At 55.6% G+C, this 21,430-nt stretch overlaps 1 protein-coding gene across 2 annotated transcripts in view; it reads right to left on the bottom strand.

Annotated features, from left to right (window-relative positions):
* Positions 1-21,430, bottom strand: part of LOC129130368 (receptor-type tyrosine-protein phosphatase V-like) — a 50,158-nt gene that overhangs the window by 24,351 nt on the left and 4,377 nt on the right. For both annotated transcript variants that reach the window (XR_013185175.1, XM_054648773.2), the window contains exons 4-20: positions 19,634-19,900; positions 18,833-19,099; positions 16,915-17,187; positions 15,985-16,245; positions 14,998-15,270; positions 14,170-14,439; positions 13,375-13,644; positions 12,979-13,251; positions 12,425-12,697; positions 11,773-12,042; positions 10,578-10,850; positions 7,237-7,509; positions 4,000-4,272; positions 2,764-3,033; positions 2,075-2,353; positions 1,220-1,354; positions 914-1,118 (exon numbers count right to left, since the gene is read on the bottom strand). Coding sequence is in view for 1 of the 2 variants with exons in the window: in XM_054648773.2 (XP_054504748.2) it covers positions 914-1,118; positions 1,220-1,354; positions 2,075-2,353; positions 2,764-3,033; positions 4,000-4,272; positions 7,237-7,509; positions 10,578-10,850; positions 11,773-12,042; positions 12,425-12,697; positions 12,979-13,251; positions 13,375-13,644; positions 14,170-14,439; positions 14,998-15,270; positions 15,985-16,245; positions 16,915-17,187; positions 18,833-19,099; positions 19,634-19,900 (4,405 nt within the window). In the remaining variant the exon portion in view is untranslated. The remainder of the gene's footprint in view (positions 1-913; positions 1,119-1,219; positions 1,355-2,074; positions 2,354-2,763; positions 3,034-3,999; positions 4,273-7,236; positions 7,510-10,577; positions 10,851-11,772; positions 12,043-12,424; positions 12,698-12,978; positions 13,252-13,374; positions 13,645-14,169; positions 14,440-14,997; positions 15,271-15,984; positions 16,246-16,914; positions 17,188-18,832; positions 19,100-19,633; positions 19,901-21,430) is intronic.

Genomic DNA, 21,430 nt, shown 5'->3' with positions numbered 1-21,430 from the left:
AAAGGAAAGGAGGGCCAGCAGGTCCAACACCCACTCCCCACAAAACCTACAGGCAGATTTAATTCTCCCTTTATTCCCAGTGGAAAGGGAAGCTCTCTCATGCACACACTCTCCCACAGACTTTCATTCCCTTTTCCTAATGCTCTCAATGGTTTTATCAGCCATCCTTGCTGCCAGTTTCTTTAAAGTGAAATGGGATAACCTTCCAGACTGGGGGATCACAGAAATGCCTGTGGATGTGGTCCCCATTTGATGAAACTGTGAGCTGATAAATTAACACAACTGACTAAAGATACCTTTCTTTGTTAGCAGTGGAAAACCTGGTTTTCTATCAGCAGTTTTAAAGGTACCCTACAAGAAAATATGTACCTCCATGTTCCTGTCTTATTTACTGTCAAATAAATAAATACTTCTTATTTACTGTCAAATAAGACTCTGAACTTATAACTGTTGGATTCATGTGTGTGTCTCACGGGGAACTCGGACCTCAGCCTGAGTGTTTGCTAACCCCAGCCTCTGGGCCTCCCACTGAGTAGGCACCACTGGAACTGTTTCCAAATCAGTTTCATTTTTGCACTGTCTGCACATGGTTCTGAGTCACAAACGAAGGTCCTACAAATTACAGCATCTGTTTTAGTTCCTGTCTGGGGGCTGGACATCTGCTCAGCTCCTGAGACAACACACACAGCCCTTGGCAGCCTCAGCTTTCCCTGTCCCTGCCAACTACACTGCCTAATATTCCCTGCATGCCAGCCCTGTCTTCCTCAAATGCTGCTGGGTGGAAAACCCTTGGAGATTTGGGGGTGTGAGGCTGAGGTGACATCCAGGGAGCTGGATTGTCAGTGGCATTGCAGGGACACGTGCAGTCCTTTTTCTCCTCCTTTCCCTCAGGAGGGATGCTGACATCTCTCACCTGTACTGCTCGTTGGCTTTCAGCTTCCCATTGCAGGTGGCCCTGGACTGGCCACACTCCTCTGTCCCCACGGGCACCCTCCAGGTGTTGGGGGAGCTCCTCTGGTGGAAGGGGTTGGGAAGGAGCACTGCCAGGTAGGAGTCCTCTGTCCCGTAGTAGTGATCGTACCACGTGCTGGCCATGATCTCCTGGGTGGGCCTCAGCACTGCAGGGGAACGTGCAAGGTGACAGTGGCCAAAGGGACATCCAGGGCTCCTGCTGCCCTCCAGGGAGCCAGCACAGCCTGGGACCTGCAGGGACACTTACGTGACTCGTTGGTGGTGGCGATGACCCCGTAGTACTCGATCTGGCCGTTCTCCTCGCTGAACAGCTCGGGGGAGATGATGACTGTGGAACTGGCCTCCACTGGGAACACCTCTGCACGCAGGGGAGGGGGCAGGGCTGCAAGAACAACCAGCAGGCACAGAGTGTCAGTGTGTCCCTGCTCCCCCTGCTCAGCCTGGCATGGTCCCAGCAGCACAGACAGAGCCCCGACCCTCTGCAGGGCACTGCAGCCCCATGGGGCTCCCAGGCACCCCAAAGAGCCCCCAGCTCTGACCAGCAACACCAGGTGCTTCCTCCTGGGGTGTTTCCCTGTGGGAAGACGTCACAGACATCTTTTATGAAAAATTCTTTCCTTAAGATTTTTCCCTCCTGAGAAGCTGAGAGGCCTCAGGAACAAAATGTAAACAATAATTATCTGCTGCTGTGGAATGCAACAGGTGCATCTGTGATTGGTCTCATGTGGTTGTTTCTAATTGATGGCCAATCACAGTCAGCTGGCTCAGACTCTCTGTCCAAGCCACAAGCCTTTGTTATCATTCTTTCTTTTTCTATTCTTAGGAAGGGATGGGGATCAGCCCTGGTTTGTCATGTACACATTGCGGGGTGCCAAGGGGTCTGCCAAGACAAGGAAGGGAGAATGAAATCTGCCTGTACATTCTATTCTTCTTTCTATTCATCCTTCTGATGAAATCCTTTCTTCTATTCTTTTAGTACAGTTTTATTATAATATATATCATAAAATAATAAATCAAGCCTTCTGAAACATGGAGTCAGATCCTCGTCTCTTCCCTCTTCCTCAGACCCCTGTGAACACTGTCACAGAAAGAAGGGACTCACGCTCCACTGCTGTGCTGCAGAGCAGAGTCACAGCCTGGCTCCTCAGGGTGTTCATGCCCACGGTGCTCACAAGGATTTGGTAGGAGGAGTTTGGCTCCAGCCCCTCCAGACTGGCCTCGCTTGAAGGGATGCTCATGGTAAGCCTGGAGGTGGGGGGTCCTTCAGAAAGTCTCTCTGTCACCACCTCATAAGCCTCCACATCTCCAGGAGAGCTTGTCCAGTTCAAGTAAAGGCTCCTTGACTCTGGTAGGCACTGCACATCCTTCACTGGATCTGGCTCTGCAAAGGAGACAGGGCAGGCTCTGGACTCACTGGATAAGAGAAATCCCAACCTCTGCCCCTGTCAGCAGCTGCTCCCCAGGCCAGTGAGATGAGCAGAGCTGGACACCTGCAGCCTGGGAGCCTGCTGTGCCATGGGCCACAGGACAGTGGGAATGAGCTCCCATCTGACAGGAGACACCGACAGTGGAGATCTGCAGAGCCTGCTCTGCTGCACAGGGAGCCAGGAGATCTCTGTGGTGGGGCTAGCCTAGAGAGCCAATGGCAGCCAGAGGGTCACCTTGGCTTTCTCCATCTCCCACCACAAGACCTCCCATGCCTCTGTTGACACTCCAGACTTGAGGCCCCCCAGGTGTTTCTCCCTGTCCATCCTGCCCCCTCCCTCCCTCCCCATGGCAGCGTGTACCCACCCACGGGCACTGCCAAGGGCTTGGTGCTGCTCCAGTAGGGCCCAGCCACGCAGCTCAAGGACACAGAGTAGTTCCTGCCTGGGATCAGCCCCTGGAGGAGGTGCTGGACTTGTCCTCTGGCCAGGGACTGCCTCCAGGGCAGGGAGCTGTTCCGGGGGTCCCGCAGCCACAGCTGGCAGTCGTCCTGCTGGCCAGGGACACTGCCCCAGGAGATCAGCATGCTGCTGTTCCCTTCAGCCACCACCGAGAGATTCTGGGGAACTGAGGGGGCTGCAACAAAAACCACACCAGGAGCAGTTACTGGTATGCATGTGCTCTCTTCTGTTCTACAGAAACACAAGGAGGACATGGGTGACACAAGGAGACTGCACATGTTCAGTGATAACATTGCCAGAAATGACCTTTAAATGGCAGCTGAAGGACATACAGAGTGAGGAGTGTGAGGAGATGGATTCTTCCTGCTAATTAGCAAGTTTCATTAGAAACCTGCCCGAAGGGCTCTGCACATGACTCCCTGCACCCTGCCAGGGGATGGCTGAGCGTGGGAGCAGGGACTGCTGGATTCCCCAAGCAAAGTATGGGGACTGTGGGGACGAGCACATGAAAAGGCTTATTGTGCTTATCTGCATTTCCACATTCCATAAAAAGAAAAAAAAAGCCCATCCTCCCCTTATACCCCATGCCAGCAATTCTCTGAGTGCCTGGAAAAAATGCGGCAGGAATGGTGGGGTGTCCCCCCCAGCTGTGAGGCCTCATGGCCCCCCAGGCCGTGGGTGTCATCTACCAGAGCAGCACTGCTGGGCTCTTGTTCAGTCACCCGTGCCTGGAGGAGCCGGTGGGGCCATGGGCTGTCTCCTGGAACAGCACTGGTGGCTGCCAGGCCCTGCCACAGGCAGCAGGACTGCCCTGCCCCACCCTCCCATCCACCAGGGCTTGTCCAGCCCATGGTCCCACAGCTACACTGGTACCTCCCACCCCATCTCATCCCATCCCTGGAAATATCCAAGGTCAGCTTAGACAGGGCTCTGAGCAGCCTGATCTAGCTGAAGATGTCCCTGCCACTAGCAGGAGGGTTGGACTAGATGGTCTCCAAAACATCCATTTCCAACCCAAACCATTCTCTGACCCTGCAGCTCCCTGGCTGAGTCTCTGTCCTTCCCACCACAGGTGCTGAGCCCACCCAGATGGGAAGGCTGAGCCTCGTGAGGATGCAGAATCTCCAGCTCTGACACTTACTTGTCCAGTCACTGATGTTCCCTGCCGAGGCTGCATAGGGCCCAGCCATGGACACCACTTCCAGCAGGTATTTATGTCCTGGAGCCAGGCCAGAAAAGGTGAATTTGCTGGTGCCTTTCCCAACAGAGACATTGGCTGCCACAATGCCTGAGCCTGAGTGGTACAGGAGGAGCCTGTAACTGTCCTGTCCCTGGGGCTCAGCTCTCCAGGATGCACTCAGCCTGTTGGGATAGCCCTGGTTGGTCATGTACACATTGCGGGGTGCCAAGGGGTCTGCCAAGACAGGATGGGACACACATCAGTCAGCAAAGGGACCCAGGACACTGCCTGGGGCTCCTGGCAGTGCCATCAGAAGGGATGCACCACACTTACTTCTCTAAGAAAATAACTGTGTATTTTACAGTTTAGATAAATTACTTTTCACAAGATTTAGGATGCACCACACTTACTTCTCTAAGAAAATAACTGTGTACTTTACAGTTTAGATAAATTACTTTTCACAAGATTTAGGATGCACCACACTTACTTCTCTAAGAAAATAACTGTGTATTTTACAGTTTAGATAAATTACTTTTAACAAGATTTAGGATGCACCACACTTACTTCTCTAAGAAAATTAACTATGTATTTTACAGTTTAGATAAATAACTTTTAACAAGATTTAGGGTAATTTATGTTAAACAGCACTTAAACTTAGAATGAATAAACTTTAATAACAAAGAATAATAAACTTAATTTTAATAGAATAATAAAGTGATAAAATGTAACTCAAGAGTACTGAAATATAGTGAAACTTTACTTAATAACAGTAACATTCAACTTACTGAATGGTTATTTTTTATCAACTTATTGAAAGGTTATTATTTATAAATGTTTAACTTACTTTTATATTATTAACACAAAAGGTTTTAAAATCTAGATAAATTAAATTTAAAATATATATATTAGATCTTTATATTAAACAGCACTTAAACTTAGAATGAATAAACTTTAATAACAGAATAATAAACTTAATTTTAATAGAACAGTAGAGTGATAAAATGTAACTCAAGAGAACTTAAATATAGTGAAACAATCTTATTAATATTCAACTTATTAAAGGTTATTATTTATAAATGTTTTAACTTATTTTTATATTAGTAACACAAAACATTAAAATCTAGATAAATTAAATAAAAAAATATATATATATATTAGATCTTTTAGATGGACAGCACCCTTATCCTCCACTGTGTGGCTCCACCCACCAGCCCAGAGGCAGCTGAAAGCTTCTGCAAAGTTCTCTGTGCTTGTGTGAGCAGGGACAGCCCTGTCCCCTGGGGAGGGGCGAGGAGGGAACACAAAGCCAGCCTGGGGACAGGGGAAGGTGAACTCCCCACTGCTGCTCCTCCTGCCTGGCTCTGCCCTGAACCACGGCTCTGGGGCTCCAGCTGCCCTCACCCAGGCTGGTGGAGCTGATCACAGAACCACAGAACCACAGAACCACAGAATCACAGAATAATGAGGTTGGAAGAGACCTCTTAAGATCATCGAGTCCAACCTATGCCCTAACACCTCAACCAGACTCTAGCACCAAGTGCCATGTCCAGTCTTTTTTAAACACATCCAGAGATGGTGATTCTACCACCTCCTTGGGAAGAGCATTCCAGTGCTTTATTCTTTTGGTGAAAATTTTTTCCTAATATCCAACCAGTACCTTCCCTGATGTAGCTGGAGACTGTGTCCTCTGGTTCTGTCAGTGCTGTGCTGCCTGGAGGAAGAGACAGACCCCACCTGGCTACAACCTCCCTTCAGGAAGGTGTAGAGAGTGACAAGGTCACCTCTGAGCCTTCTCCTCTCCAGGCTGAGCACCCCCAGCTCCCTCAGTGGTTCCTCTCAGGGTTTGTGTTCCCAGCCCCTCTCCAGCCTCGTTGTGCTCCTCTGGATGCGCTCAAGCATCTCAACATCCTTCCCAAACTGAGGGGCCAGCACTGGACACAGCACTCAAGGTGCAGCCTCACCAGTGCTGAGTAAAGGGGCAGAATGACCTCCCTGCTCCTGCTGGCCACACCATTCCTGATGCAGGCCAGGAGCCATTGGCCTTCTGGGCCACCAGGGCACTCTGCTGGCTCATGTCCAGCCAGCTGTCACCAGCACCCCCAGGTCCCTTTCTGCCTCAACACTGTCCAGCCACACCATCCCCAGCCTGGAACGTTGTAGGGGATTTTTGTGGCCAAATTGCAGAACTTGGCACTTGGACTTATTAAACTTCATGCTGTTGGACTCTACCCATCCATCCAACTGATCTAAGTCTCTCTGCAGAGCCCTCCTTCCTTCCTTCCAATAGATCAACACAAGCTCCCAGCTTAGTGTGGTCTGCAAATTTACTAATGAAGGACTCGATGCCCTCATCCATGTCATCTGTAAAAATATTAAATAGAATTGGTCCCAGTACAGAGCCCTGAGGGACAGCACTGGTGACTGGCCCCAGCTGGATGCAGCACCATTCACCATCACTCTCTGGGCCAGCCATGCAGAGATGATGAGAGTGGGCAGAGCCCTGCTCACTGCCATTGCCTGGGCTGTGCTGTGAAGGTCAGCAGGGCCCTGTTCTTGGCTGTTCTCAGCTTTCCTGACTGCCCAGCAAAGCACACATCTGTTGGAACCCTGGATGCTGAGAATTTTAGACTTTCTGTGCTGAAAGGCACAGACCCACAAGAGAACACTGCATTGACCTGAGGCTGTGGAGAAGCTTCCAAAACTGATAGCACTGGGATTATGGGTATGTAGTTGGTTAGAAGTGTGTAATATCACAGGGTGGAAAACTTAGAGTTTGGGGTTTTAGAATATAGAAATAAATATGAAGCAAGATGGAGGTTTTCAGGTCGAGACAGGTTGTTCTTTACCTTCTTCTTCCTTCTCCATGGGTTTGGGTGGCATTTTGTGATTGGACAGAAAAGTCCCGTGCGGGCTTTGAGGGATCAGTTATTGGGTTAAAAGGGAAAATAATTTAGGTGTCAGTTCTCAATTGGATAGTTTAGCCTAAACGACCTTATAATAAGAGATAGTTAGCCATTTTGTGCCTTGCTAATAAAAGACTGCAGAACTCAGTTTTGAGGCTGTAACACTGATAAGAAAACAATAAACACCTGAGTCTGAACATGAACTATCATGTCAAGTGCCTTCAATCCTGACCTCAAGAGAGGCAGAAAAAACAAGCAGACAACCCACACACATCCCCTCAGAAAAGGTACTCACAAGTCCAGTTGCTGACGTTCCCTGCAGGTGCCCTGAAGGCGCCAGCCACAGATGCCACCTCCAGCAGGTATTTGCTCCCTGGGGCCAGCCCCGTGAAGGTGAAGTTGTGGGTGTCCCTGCCAAGCGAGGCTGTGGCTGCCACAGTGCCCAGGGCTGCCCGGTACAGGGTCAGGCTGTATCCATCCCTGCCCCCAGCTGGGGCCCCCCAGGCCACGCTCAGCCTGTCGGGGTGCCCCGGGCTCAGCAGGCGCACGGCGGCCGGGGGCAGCGGGGCTGGGGAGGAAACACAGGTCACTGCCACAGCCACTGCTGGGCTCACAGCAAGGACAGGCTCCAGCTCTGTGCTGCAGGAGCTGGGGCAGCAACAGGGCTGGGGAGGAAACACAGGGCACTGCCACAGCCACTGCTGGGCTCACAGCAAGGACAGGCTCCAGCTCTGTGCCAGGCCTGTGCTGCAGGAGCTGGGGCAGCAACAGGGCTGGGGAGGAAACACAGGTCACTGCCACAGCCACTGCTGGGCTCACAGCAAGGACAGGCTCCAGCTCTGTGCTGCAGGAGCTGGGGCAGCAATGGGGCTGGGGAGGAAACACAGGGCACTGCCACAGCCACAGCTGGGCTCAGAGCAAGGACAGGCTCCAGCTCTGTGCTGCAGGAGCTGGGGCAGCAACGGGGCTGGGGAGGAAACACAGGGCACTGCCACAGCCACTGCTGGGCTCACAAGGACAGGCTCCATGTCTGTGCCAGCTCTGTGCTGCAGGAGCTGGGGCAGCAACAGGGCTGGGGAGGAAACACAGGGCACTGCCACAGCCACTGCTGGGCTCACAACAAGGACAGGCTCCAGCTCTGTGCCAGGCCTGTGCTGCAGGAGCTGGGGCAGCAATGGGGCTGGGGAGGAAACACAGGGCACTGCCACAGCCACAGCTGGGCTCACAGCAAGGACAGGCTCCAGGTGTGTGCCAGGCCTGTGCTGCAGGAGCTGGGGCAGCAATGGGGCTGGGGAGGAAACACAGGGCACTGCCACAGCCACTGCTGGGCTCACAGCAAGGACAGGCTCCAGCTCTGTGCTGCAGGAGCTGGGGCAGCAATGGGGCTGGGGAGGAAACACAGGGCACTGCCACAGCCACTGCTGGGCTCAGAACAAGGACAGGCTCCAGGTCTGTGCCAAGCAGCCACAGCTGGGCTCAGCACAAGGAGAAGCTCCACATCTGTGCTGCAGGAGCTGGGGCAGCAGCAGGCCTGGGGAGGAAACACAGGTCACTGCCAGCAGCCAGTGCTGGGCTCACTCAGCACAAGGACATGCTCCATGTCTGTGCCATAAAGTCCCCCCTGCCCCAGAGCAGGCTTTGCCCTGAGCAAGGCAGTCCTACCCACACAGCTCAGTCCCTCCTGGAGACAGAGTGCCCGCATACCCAGGCCGCTCGTAGCCGCTGCTGCCTTAAGCAAGCTTAGTGGATTTCAGCTCTTTAGTGATTATCAGCTCTCTCAGGATTTCCAGCTCTTGCTTGCTAAGGCGCCAGTGGGCTCGGGGGAGAAGCAGATGAGAGAGAGGAGAAGGAGAGGTCCTGGTGGTTCCACAGTGATGGTTTTACTGAGGGGTCTGTGAAGGGTTCCAGCGATGGCTCTTCTTCTGCTGAATGGGCTAAAACAGCCCCTTTTTATAGGGTATAGGGGATCCAAACTTGTCCAATAGTAGGGGTTAGGGGAAAGTGACCTATGGGGTTACAGAGATAAGCTAGTTTCCAAGAGGCAGAAGACAGGAGTTTATTTTGCTATCTCATCATGACTCAGCAATTCCTGCTGTTAAGTCTCAGCCCTCCACGGGGTCTTAGACAATTCTGTGGGGTCTGCTACAGTGCCAGGCCTGTGCTGCAGGAGCTGGGGAGCCAGCACACCTCATGTTAGGGACAGGACACCCAGCAGCAGGACACAGAGACCTGATGGTCATGGTGCAGCAGGACAGGTGCTCTCCGAGGGAGGATCCCCTCTGACAAACACCTCCTCACCCTCACTTCTCTCTTTTCTACTCTCATCCCACCTCACCTTTAATGATGATCACCCTTACTGGTCCCTCTTATGCCAAGCCCTCCTCATCCAAGTCATGCTCATTCCCACAGCCCAGTGGGAACACCTGCACCCTGCCATGAGCACAGGGGTGTCCCCACACCCAGCTGCTGTGCAGGTACAGCACTGGCACAGCCTCTGTTCTCTGACCAGCCCTAGAACCTTTCTGGCTGGGGAGAAGTGCTGGATTAGTGGTTTCTTGTCCTACACTGATTCATTTCATGAACCTTTATGGTAAGCTGGTTTCTACCTGTGGCAAAGGATTCAGTGAGCCTCCTGTACACAGGTACAGCACAGGTGCCCTGTACACATCTGTGCTTCTGTACACAGGGAGATGTCCCAGCACAGGCAGGGAATGTCCAGCACAGGCACATCTGGGCAGCCCTGTTTTGTGGCAGGCCCAGAGCCTGCAATGCCCCCATGGTGTTCAGCAGCCCAAGACAGGAAATGCCCAGTGATGATGACTGGACCTTAGAAGCCCCTTTTTCTGCCTTCAGAACCCTTGCTTATCTCTCTGTAAGACTATAGGTCACATTCCTTTGACCCTTACTATTGGACAATGTCTAAAACCCCTGTACCCTATAAAAACCCCTACTTTTGCCCAGTTTGCCAGAAGAGCTGTCCCTGAGACCTTCCCAGAAGATTCAATAAAGACACTCCTGTGGAACCTCACACAGCCTTCTCCTCTCTCTCCCTGTGTCTGCCTAAGGCACCCAGCAAGCAAAGAGCTGAAATCACAAATGAGCTGATAATCACTAGAGCTGATATCACCTAAGCTTGCTAAGGTGGCCTCTGGCTGGGAGCTGTTTGGGAGCTGGGACAGGCTGTGCTGGACAGGGCTGGGCTCTCCAGACCCCATTGGGAACTGGGACAGGCTGTGCTGGACAGGGCTGGGCTCTCCAGACCCCATTGGGAACTGGGACAGGCTGTGCTGGACAGGGCTGGGCCATCCAGACGCCATTGGGAACTGGGACAGGCTGTGCTGGACAGGGCTGGGCTCTCCAGACCCCATTGCAGCCCCCAGGGATACCCCAAAACACAGCAGAGGCTGCATATGAGGTTTCATCAGCATGGCCTTGTGCAAGCCTACAGCTGAAGCAGCCAGTGTCATGCAGCCAGCAGTGTGCCCCTGCACCAACTGCTGAGTTCACACCTGTGCAGAGATGTTTGCACATCTCCAAAGCCACCAGGTCCCCCATGAACCTCCCAGCTCTCCCCAGGACAGCCCAGTTTGTGACATTTCCCACCCCTCTGCAGAGGACACTGCTCCAGGTACTTACATGTCCAGGCACTGATTTTGGGTGCTGCTGCCTGGTACTGTCCAGCTGTGGCAGTGACTTCCAGCGAGTACTCGTGTCCTGGGGCCAGCCCCGTGAAGGTGAAGTTGTGGGTGTCCCTGCCAAGCGAGGCTGTGGCTGCCACAGTGCCCAGGGCTGCCCGGTACAGGGTCAGGCTGTATCCATCCCTGCCCCCAGCTGGGGCCCCCCAGGCCACGCTCAGCCTGTCGGGGTGCCCCGGGCTCAGCAGGCGCACGGCGGCCGGGGGCAGCGGGGCTGGGGAGGAAACACAGGTCACTGCCACAGCCACTGCTGGGCTCACAGCAAGGACAGGCTCCAGCTCTGTGCTGCAGGAGCTGGGGCAGCAATGGGGCTGGGGAGGAAACACAGGGCACTGCCACAGCCACAGCTGGGCTCACAGCAAGGACAGGCTCCAGCTCTGTGCTGCAGGAGCTGGGGCAGCAACAGGGCTGGGGAGGAAACACAGGGCACTGCCACAGCCACAGCTGGGCTCAGCACAAGGAGATGCTCCACATCTGTGCTGCAGGAGCTGGGGCAGCAACAGGGCTGGGGAGGAAACACAGGTCACTGCCACAGCCACTGCTGGGCTCACAACAAGGACAGGCTCCAGGTGTGTGCCAAGCAGCCACACATGGGCTCAGCACAAGGACAGGCTCCACGTGTGTGCTGCAGGAGCTGGGGCAGCAGCAGGCCTGGGGAGGAAGCACAGGGCACTGCCACAGCCACAGCTGGGCTCAGAACAAGGTGTGGTTTCTACCTGTGGGAAAGGACTCAGTGAGCCTTCTGTACACAGGTACAGTACAGGTGCCCTGTAGAGATGTGTGCTTCTGTACACAGGGAGATGGGTCAGCACAGCAGGGAATGCCCCAGCACGGCAGCATCTGTGCCAGGCCTGTGCTGCAGGAGCTGGGGCAGCAGCAGGGTGCCACAGGCTGGCTGTGGCTCTGTGGCAGCTGTTTCCTGCCTGGCTGCTGGCTGAGACTGTGGGTGGCTACCAGGGACAGGGTGTGGCACAGGGTCAGGCACGGACTCCTCGTGCTGCATCCAGCAGAGAACAAGCACTGGGAACGTGCATGGGTGGCAGAGGTAAGCAGGACAGCTGCACCAGTATGGCCCCTGACTGAACTGGGAAGGGGAGATCTGGTGAAGAACACAGCAAGGAGAGCATCACACTCACGTGTGCAGTGGGTGAGGTTGGGGGTGCTGGCATGGAAGGGCCCAGCTGTGGCCCTCACTGCCACGCTGTAGCGGGTGCCAGGGCTGAGGCTCCTCAGGATGTGGCTCCTGGCATGGCCACCCAGCAGTGTGTGCCCCACAGGAGTGCCAGATGCTGTGTCATGGGCATCCACCACGAAGCCTTCTGGCCCTCGGCCCAGCACTGCCCAGGTCACCACCAGTGCTGAGCCTGAGGGGCTGCTCAGGGTGAGGTTCACAGGAGCCAAGGGATCTGCAAAGCAACAGGGAGCCAGTTATCCCTCCTGCTCAGTGCTGAGAGCTGGCTGCTGTGCCCAGGGCTCCTCCAGGCAGGCTGGACCAGAGATCCTCTGGAGAGAAGCCTGGGCACAAAGGGCCAGGCAGGGCACACGGCTTTGAGAGTATCATCCCTGGGGTGTGCTGCTGGATGTGGCAGGGGAGGTAACCAGAGCCTCTGGGGTGGATGGGGGGACTGGCTCTGTGTCCAGGATGGAGTGAGGGCAGTGAGCACAAGGGTGGGACCATCACACAGAAGCTGTGGCCATGGCTTGGGATGGGGAAGGTGACAGTGGGTGCTCTGGAAGGATCAGGAGGAGGCTCACAGTGGGGTGCCCAACCCAGGCAGTCAGACTCACATGTCCATTGGGTGACATTGATGGAAGAGGCTTCTAATGAGCCTTTCACAGCAGTGACCTGCACAGCAAACTTGCTCCCTGCTTCCAGCTGAGTCCAGGTGGTGTTCAGGGCATCTGGACTCAAGGTCTGGACCTGAATCCTGCTCGGGGTGCTGAGGCTGTACAGAGTAACATGGTAGTGGTCCCTCCTGCCAGGGGGCTTGTTCCAGGATGTGTAAAGCTCTGAGGAGCTGCCTGGGTTGGTAAGGCTCAAGTTTGTAGGTGCAGCAGGAACTGTGAGGAAAAACAAGACACACAAGTCAGAGAGGAAAAAATACACTTCTGAACATGCAGCTATCTTTGTACACAGAGACTGTGAGAGGCAGGAAGTGACCACAGGCCAGCTTCATCAGAAACCAGGCCAGGGTGCCTTCCTTCTCCTTCTCCTTCTCCTTCTCCTTCTCCTTCTCCTTCTCCTTCTCCTTCTCCTTCTCCTTCTCCTCCTCCTCCCTCTCCCCCTCCCTCTCCCCAGGCACCAACACTGATGCCACCACCCATGGGTGTCAGCTGCTGACCTGTGCAGCCAGTGATGTTCTCGGGGAGGGAGCGGTAGGGCCCAGCCACTGCCCAGATCCTCACAAGGTAGCATGTCCCTGCTTCCAGCTGTGCCACAGTGACATTGGTGCTGTCCTTCCCTGCTTCCAGGTTCCTTGGCCGTGCAGAAGAGCCCTCCTGGAGCACGCTGAGCAGGTATCCATCCCTGTGGCCAGGAGCAGCCTCCCAGTGCACAGCCAGAGCCCGGGCTGTGCTGACAGGGCTGGCAGACAGGGAACGAGGAGGCAGGGGGACTGTGGGAGAGAAACAGCGTCACTGGGGCAGACCTGGGCTGGGCAGAACTGATCTAGTGTGGGAATGGAGCTGGGAGCTGGAGGACTGTGGGCATCCACAGGGAGCAGGGAGCTGTGCTGTACCAGTGTAGCCGATGGCAGTCTGAGAGGAGATGCGATGAGGCCCGGCCTGGGAAATGATCTCCACACGGTACCGGGAGCCTGGCACCAGCCCCTGCAGGTCCAGCTGGGTCACTCCACGGGGCACAGACACATTCCTGATGATGGACAGGGACTCAGCCACTGAGAGCTGCACCAAGTGATCTCTGCCACCTCCGGACTCCACCCAGCTCACGTGCAGCTCCTGGGGTTCCCGGCCAGGCTGCACACTCACGTTAGCCAGGGACAGGGGATCTGGAGGGAAGCACAGCATGGACACCCATGAGGTGGTGGAGAAGCCAGGGCACAGCCTGCACCTCTGCACAGGGCTGAAAGAGAAGTGGGGGCACCGGGCCACCGCATCTCCTGTTCTCCTGGGGGACATGCAAGCTGCCTGTGCATGTCCCCAGGGTGCTGCTGGCAGGCAGGTGCTGAGAGCACCCAGCTCCCAGTGGGCTGCTCTGCTCCACAGATAGGGAGCAGCAAGCCCATACAGGTCTCTATGCTTCCTCTCTCACATCCCTCTCCCACCAGTCCCTGGCTGGCCTTCAGATCACCAGTGGTCTAGGCAGAAGGTTCAGCTTGACTGGGTCCTTTGGGGCCCAGCACGCGGCACCTAACCTAGGACACTGTGAGACCTGCTCTGTCTTCCAGGTCAGGGAGCACGCAGGTCTCACTGGAGCCCTCCCTCCACCCAGACAAGTTTGTGTCACTGCTAGTCTTGCAGGCAGTGCCAGGATGTCCCATCCCCGCAAGAGACTGGGAATATTTCTGACTCACATGTCCACTCAGTGGCAAAGTGTGACGAGGATCTGTATGGGCCAGCGAGGACAGTCACCTTCAGGAAGTACTGAGTGCCAGGAGACAGCCCCAGGAATGTGAAGTTGTGGGTGTTTGGCCCCACTGAGGTGTTCCTCTGTGCTGCATGGCTCTTGCTGTAGAGCTGGAGGTGGAACTGGTCCACATCACCAGCAGCCTTGTCCCAGAAGGCCGAGAGCCCCATTGGGCGCCGGGTGTTGGTCAGCGTCACACCGGATGGAGCCAGGGGATCTGAGAGAGAGGAGAGAGCCAGGCAGTGAGAGGGGACAGCCAGGCAGTGAGAGGAGACAGCCAGGCAGTGAGAGGGGACAGCCAGGCAGTGAGAGGGGACAGCCAGGCAGTGAGAGGAGACAGCCAGGCAGTGAGAGGAGACAGCCAGGCAGTGAGAGGAGGCAGCCAGGCAGTGAGAGGAGGCTGTGCTGTGCTGTGGGGCTGTCCTGGGCACCCTGCCCTGTCCGTGCCTGCTGGGGTTAGGTCAGGAGTCAGCACAGCAAACCCAGAGCAGCCAGAGCCCCTGCTCCACAGCAGACACGGGAGCAGGTCCCCACCTTCCCCTGGGTGATATTTGGGAGTTTTCTGTTCAGTGATGGGTTCCTCCTGCACTGCAGACCCTTCCACTTCCAACATGGCTGAATGTGGCTCCAGCTGACTGCCCATTCTGTCTGTCTATGCACCCCTGTCTCTGATTCCCACTTCCTCACACATGGGCCACTCTGACAGAGCATTTTGCTCTCAGGGGCAGGGGTGGTTGTGACCTGCAGCAGGGTGAGGTAGCACTGACACACTCACATGTCCAGTCAGTGGCTGATCTCACAGGGGATCTGTAAGGCCCAGCCACAGCAGCCATCTCCAGCGTGTACTGCCGCCCAGGGACCAGGTTCTCCAAGGTGACATTGGTCCAGTCACTGCCCACAGTCACATTCCTGACCTGCTCCTGGGACTTGGTTTCCCAGAGAGTCCCTGTGTAGCCAGTGCTGCCAGAGGATGCTGCTCTCCAGGAGGCTTGCAGAGAGGTGCTGTGGCCCCCATTGCTGAGGGTCAGCTGCTCTGGGGACAAAGGGTCTAGAAAAGGAAAGGTCTAGAATCACCTGGCAGAAATGCAGCTCCAAATGTGCTGGGGCAGGAATCCCTTCCCTGGATAAACCTGCACCCAGGTGCTTGGAGCACCCCTGCTGCTGACACCCACACACCAGTCTGGCAGGGACTGGGCCAGCACAGCTCAAACTGGCAGAGAAAAAACTGTTCTGGTGCTGGAGGAGGTGGTGGGTGGTGGAGGGGGTGGCTGAAGGCAGCGTTAGCCTGAGCAGTGATGGCTGAGGAGAAGGGCACTGGGCTGCCCCTTGTGCCTGGTGACTGGGAACAGCAGGGTCACACACAGCAGCAGCACCTCTGCCTCCTGCTGAGCCTTTTGCCCAGTTCCTGGATTCAGCTGTGGAAGATGTGTGCTGTCAGTGCCCTGAGGTGTGACACCAGGGGAAGGGATTCTTCTATATTTCCTATATTAAAAACTAAACAATCAATCAACATCATTCCACAATCACCCCAAAACAAATACAGAACTAATCCTAAAACCAACCTTTTCCTTTTCTTCCCCCCCCCAAAAAAAAACTCCAAACAAAAATATAAATCATGATCACAAATCATCAATTAATCATCCAGTAAACTTCAACGTTCTTGTAGCTTATAAAAAGCATGACACTGAAGATGTCAAGACATCTGCCACATACACCCAAGGACAAAAGACTTAGTCCTACCATCAGGGGCTGTGGCACTCACATGTCCAGTTGGAGATGCACTGAGGTGAGGATGTGTAGGGACCAGCCACAGTGCTGACCTCAAAGGTGTACAGGGTCCCAGGGTGCAGGCCCTCGTAGGTGAAGCTGGTGACCCCCCTGGGCAAGGAGCTGTTCTTCACAGGGTGCTCTGCAAGGCTGAGGAGCAGCAGGTAACCCTCCCCTGAGGCCTCCTCCCAGCTGGCCAGCAGGCTGTGGGGGCTGCCCTGGCTGGACAGGCTCACAGCAGAGGGTGCTCGTGGTTCTGCAAGGGACAAGGACAGCATGACACAGGGCAGTGCATCAGGCATGGCTTTCACAAGAGATTTTCTGCTTTTCAAGTTGCTCTAGGGGACCCTAGAGCAGGGGGGTTGGACTAGATGATCTCCAGAGGTCCCTTCCAACCCAAACAGTTCTGTGATTCTGTGACACTGCAGTTGTCTCCATCCCACACAGGGGCAGAAGGGGCTGCAGGGAGAGCTCTTAGTGCCCCCAGCACCATGGGTTGGGTGGGCACCTCCCCCCAATTGTCCCTCCCCAGAGTGGCAGATCTGGGGCAGCACCAGCTGTGGCTCCACAGGTCACCCAGGAGATGAGCACAGGGAGATGCCCCCTCAGGGGAGCTGCTGGTGCTTCCCTGCCCACCCATGCAGCTGTGCTGAGGGGAAGGCAGGAGCTGCCTGCAACCTGCCCAGCAGAGTCCAGAAGGCACAAAGCAAGATCTGATCTTGCTCTGTGCCTGGCACAAGCCTGCCCAGGAGCTCTGAGCCCACCCTCACCAGGAGCTGTGGGGAGGCAGAATTTCCTGCTCTGACCCACAAGCTACTCTTGAGACCAGGTGTCCCAGGTGCCCTGTCCCTGTGCCTGCCTCACCCCCAGCCCCCTCCAGGCAGCAGGAACAGCCCCAAGGGCCACACGTGGGCTTTCTGCTCACCTGTCCAGGCTGCTGAGCTCTGTGCTGATGCCCTGTAGGGCCCTGCCACTGCCACCACCTGCACAGAGTACTGCTGGCCAGGGCTCAGCCCGTGGAAGGTGACGTGGTCGTTGTCCCCACCCACGGAGATGTTCCTGGTTGGAGCACTGTCCTGTCCCTCCTGCAGGGTCACCAGGTAGAAGTCCCTGTGTCCCCCTGGGACACTCCAGCGAGCCTCTAAGGAGTTCTGCTCCTCTGCACTGCTCAGGGTCACATTGTCTGGACTCAAGGGGTCTGGAAGGGAAAAGGATTGTGTGAGTCAGGGTTATGGGGTACTCTGTACCCCTTACACTGCTGAGCCTCATTCCTGCAGGGTTACGTCCAGCCTTAGACATCCTTTTGGACTGAGCCATCTGCACTCCCCAGCACAAGCATTCCTGGACTAACAGAGTCCAGACAAAGCTGGCAGCCTTGCTGGGAAATTCCTGAAAGCCTCCTTGCACTCCATTCACATCCCACCATGAGCTTGCTGATATTCCCAGGAACTGGCTGGACCAAACTCCTGGCCAGACGCCCCTGGCTCGTGTGTCTGCCATGGGGGAATTCTGTTCAGTGGAGCAGGTCAGAGCTGCAGACAGCAACAGCAGGGATCAGCCTCACTCCAGAGCAGAAAGAAACCAGCTGGAGCTCTGGAGGCCTTCCAGAATCCCATCTGCATGGAGCAGGGAGCAGGCTCCAGCTTCCCAGGCTGGCAGGTGGAGCAGGAGGAGCTGGAGATTTGACACCTGTGGCACCCAGCTCCTCCCAGCATACACACGAGCAGTGTTTGGCCAGTGCCAGGACAAGTCACTGGCCACAGCAGCTCTGAGTCTGCTCTGGCACCTCCATCCTGTGAGGGCCAACACTGCCTTGGTGTTCAGTGTGAATCTGCTCTGCCCTCTTCATTGCCCTCCTGGTTTTCCTGGAAACATCTGGGAGAGCCAGTTCAGGACTGGAACTTTTTACTGGGCTATGGATGTGGTGTCACCAGCAAAGTTCCCCTTTTTCAGGGCCCTCATCAGCCTGTGGCCAGAGCAGAGTGGCTGGGGGAAGGTGCAATAGTGGGTTCTGGAAGGGCTGCCCTCACTGTTTTGACCTGCCAGAGGCTCCTGGATTCCTTGGCTGTATTTGCACAGCACCCATCATGTTGGGAACATCCACCAGGATGAGGTGATCAGATGCTACCACAACATATCCCTGGCAACAATCAAAGAGCACCAAAAATCCATTTCATAGAACCACAGAACTGTGGAATGGTTTGGATTGGAAAGGACCTTGAAGCTCATTCATTCCCCCTTCCACTATTCCAGCTCTCCAGCCCTGTCCAGCCTGGCCTTGGACACTCCCAAGGATGGAGCAGCCACAGCTGTTCTGGGAAACCTGTGCCAGGGCCTCAGCACCCTCACAGGGAAGAATTTCTTCCTAATATCTAATTTAAATTTCTCCTATTTTAGTTTAAAACCATTCACCCCTTGTCCTATCACTGTCTGCCCATGTAAAAAGTCTTTCTTGTTCTTGCACAAGCCCCTCCCAGAGGCCTCCAGCTCAAACCAGCTCAGCTGCTGCCCCTTTGCCCCATTTTTTCTGCTGCCCTTGTACAGCCATGAGAGCCAAGTCCCAGGAGCACTGAACACCAGTGGGAACTGCTGCCCTTCCATCCTCCTCCTAGGGGAGAGCCCACAGCCTGCTCCCACTGCATCTCAGGCAGAAGGAGGCCAGCACAGGGGATCCACCTGCTGAAGGGATTCACTGGCCCCACCACAGCAGTGCCCCAGAGCTGGGGCCTGGAGCAGCTTTTGGCCAGGTCCAAGCAAAATCACCCTGTGCACCCAAGGGTTTTTGGATCCAGAGGCTGGACCAGAGTCAGGGAGAAAGCTGGGGCCACCAAGCTGATACTCACATGTCCAGGCAGTGGCATTGGGTCCCAGTGCAGTGTAGGGCCCAGCTGTGGCACTGAGCCCCAGGCAGTAGTGAGTGCCAGGCTGCAGATGCTGGAAGGTGTAGCTGCTGAGGCCCCTCCTGGCTGACAGGCTCATGCTGACCTTTTGGGTGAGGAGGTTGTGGAGCTCCAGGTGGAGCCAGGCAGCCCCTGCAGCCCCTGCCCAGGAGGCGACGAGGCTGGTGCTGGACCCTGGGCTGAGCTTCAGCTGGGTGGGGATGGAGGGAGCTGAGGGGAAGAGCAGGACACAGCAAGGTTCAGCATTGGGGCTGGTGGTCCCTGGAGCCTCCTCTCTCCCCTCCTGTGCCCACAGCTGCTCTCTGTGGCAGAGGGGTGAAGGTCTGGTAGGGGTCTACTGAGGGTTGTCTCCTGTGCCCCCTCCCACACAGGCTGGAGGTCTCTCCACATTGCCATGGTCTTTCAGCTGCAGGGCAGAGGGGTGGCAGACTGGGAACTGCAGCACTGCCACAGCTCTCAGCAGCAAGGAGATCCAGGATCCCCAGACTGCCCCTCTCTGTTGGGAACAGGCAAATCCAAGCCCTGGGTGCTGCAATGCAGGCCCAAGTGCAAAGTTTTCCCCTTGGCCCAGGCACTCAGCTCACAGTGAGGATGTGAAACATTCCAGCCATTCCCCACCACTCACAAGCTCCCCACCCCAAGCCTGGAGACATCCTCCCCTTGCCAGCCTGCCACACATGCTGCATCCCTCCTGCCAAACCCTTCCTAGCACCCCTCCCTCCTTGGGCACCCATCACTCCCTACCTGTCCACTGGTGGGTGCTGGTGCTGGCCTGGCGGGGCCCAGCCAGGGTGCTGACCTTCAGGGCATACTCACTGCCCGCCTGGAGCCCTTCAAAGAGGAAGGTGGAGGTGCTGGGCAGGAGGGACACGTTCCTCACCAGGCTCTGGGAGTGGCTGTGCCACAGTGCCAGGCTGTAGCTGTCCCTCTGGCCGTGCCCGTGTGCCCAGGCTGCACGCAGAGAGGAGGAGCTGCTGCTGCTCAGAGTCAGGTTCAGGACAGGCGAGGGACCTGCATGGGACATGGACAGACAGGGCTGGCTGCTTCTGCCACAGCCTGAGCTGGCAAGCTGCTCACAGGCTGGTGCAACTTGCCTTTGCCCAGGGAGGTGCTGCCAGGCAGCTTCACAGCACCCAGTCACAGAATCCTGGAAGGGTTTGGGCTGGAAGGGACCCTAAAGCTCATCCAGTCCCACCCCCCTCATCAGCCTGTGGCCAGAGCAGAGTGGCTGGGGGAAGGTGCAATAGTGGGTTCTGGGAGGGCTGCCCTCACTGTTTTGACCTGCCAGAGGCTCCTGGATTCCTTGGCTGTATTTGCACAGCACCCATCGTGTTGGGAACATCCACCAGGATGAAATTATCAGGTGCTACCACAATATATCCCTGGCAACAATCAAAGAGCACCAAAAATCCATTTCATAGAACCACAGAACTGTGGAATGGTTTGGATTGGAAAGGACCTTGAAGCTCATTCATTCCCCCTTCCACTATCCCAGCTCTCCAGCCCTGTCCAGCCTGGCCTTGGACACTCCCAGGGATGGGGCAGCCACAGCTGCTCTGGGCATCCTGTGCAGAGACACCTAACACTAGCTCAAGATGTTCCAAGCCCTGTCCAGCCTGGCCCTGGGCACTTCCAGGGATGGGGCAGCCAAAGTTTCTCTGGGCAACCTGTGCCAGATCTTCACCACCCTCACAGGGAAGAATTTCCTCCTAAGATCTGATCTAAACTTCTCCTCTGCCAGTTTAAGACTCTTCTCTCTTGTCCTGACACCATCTGCCCATGTAAAAAGCCCCTGTTTCTCCATTTTCAAATCCTTTCTAGGCACTAAAAGGCATTTCCAGGGTCACCTGGGAGCTTTCTCCTCTCCAGGCTGAACAACCCCAGCTCTCTCAGCCTGCCTCCAGAGCAGAGGGGCTCCAGCAGGGATTCCCCAAGCACAGCCCCATGACCTCCCTGAGCACTCACCAGCCTCCTGCGGGCTGTGTGGGCTGCACCATCCCCTTGGATCAGTCTCAGCAGCTCCTCTGAATGGAGCAGGGAGGCTTGGTCAGCCCAACACATGAAGGTGAAGGCATCATCACCTGGAAGCTCACCTGCTGACAGGCCCTCTGTGCCTGCTGGCCCTGTGGGTTCTGCCACCTGCCCTTCTGTGACAACCAGTTTCTGCTTCTGCCACTGCTGCCTGACACCAGCCCTTCCACTGCCCAATCTCCTCCCTCCAGCTCTACTCTCCTTTGCTAGGTTTCCCACCTTCACCTGCACTGATTTACTCAAGGGTCTTCTGGAGAGGTGCAGGCAAGGGCTGCTATCCCCACCTGAGCTGTAGAGCCACCAGCCCTGCCCCTTCTCCGGCCCTTGGCACAGAGCAAGGCTTGGGGGTGAGCAGTGATTGACAGAGATGTGCCAAAATTGTGGAGCAGATGCTCCTTCCTTGTAGCTATTTCTTGACTTCCAGGCATGACATTTTCCAACCCTCAGCTCTCTGTGAGCCACACCATGGGCTGGTCCATCATTATCTCCATTATTCTAGGAGGAGAAGAC

Source organism: Agelaius phoeniceus, chromosome 25 (genome assembly GCF_051311805.1).
Source record: "Agelaius phoeniceus isolate bAgePho1 chromosome 25, bAgePho1.hap1, whole genome shotgun sequence".
NCBI lineage: Eukaryota > Metazoa > Chordata > Aves > Passeriformes > Icteridae > Agelaius > Agelaius phoeniceus.
This window is presented reverse-complemented; position numbering and strand designations above follow the sequence as displayed.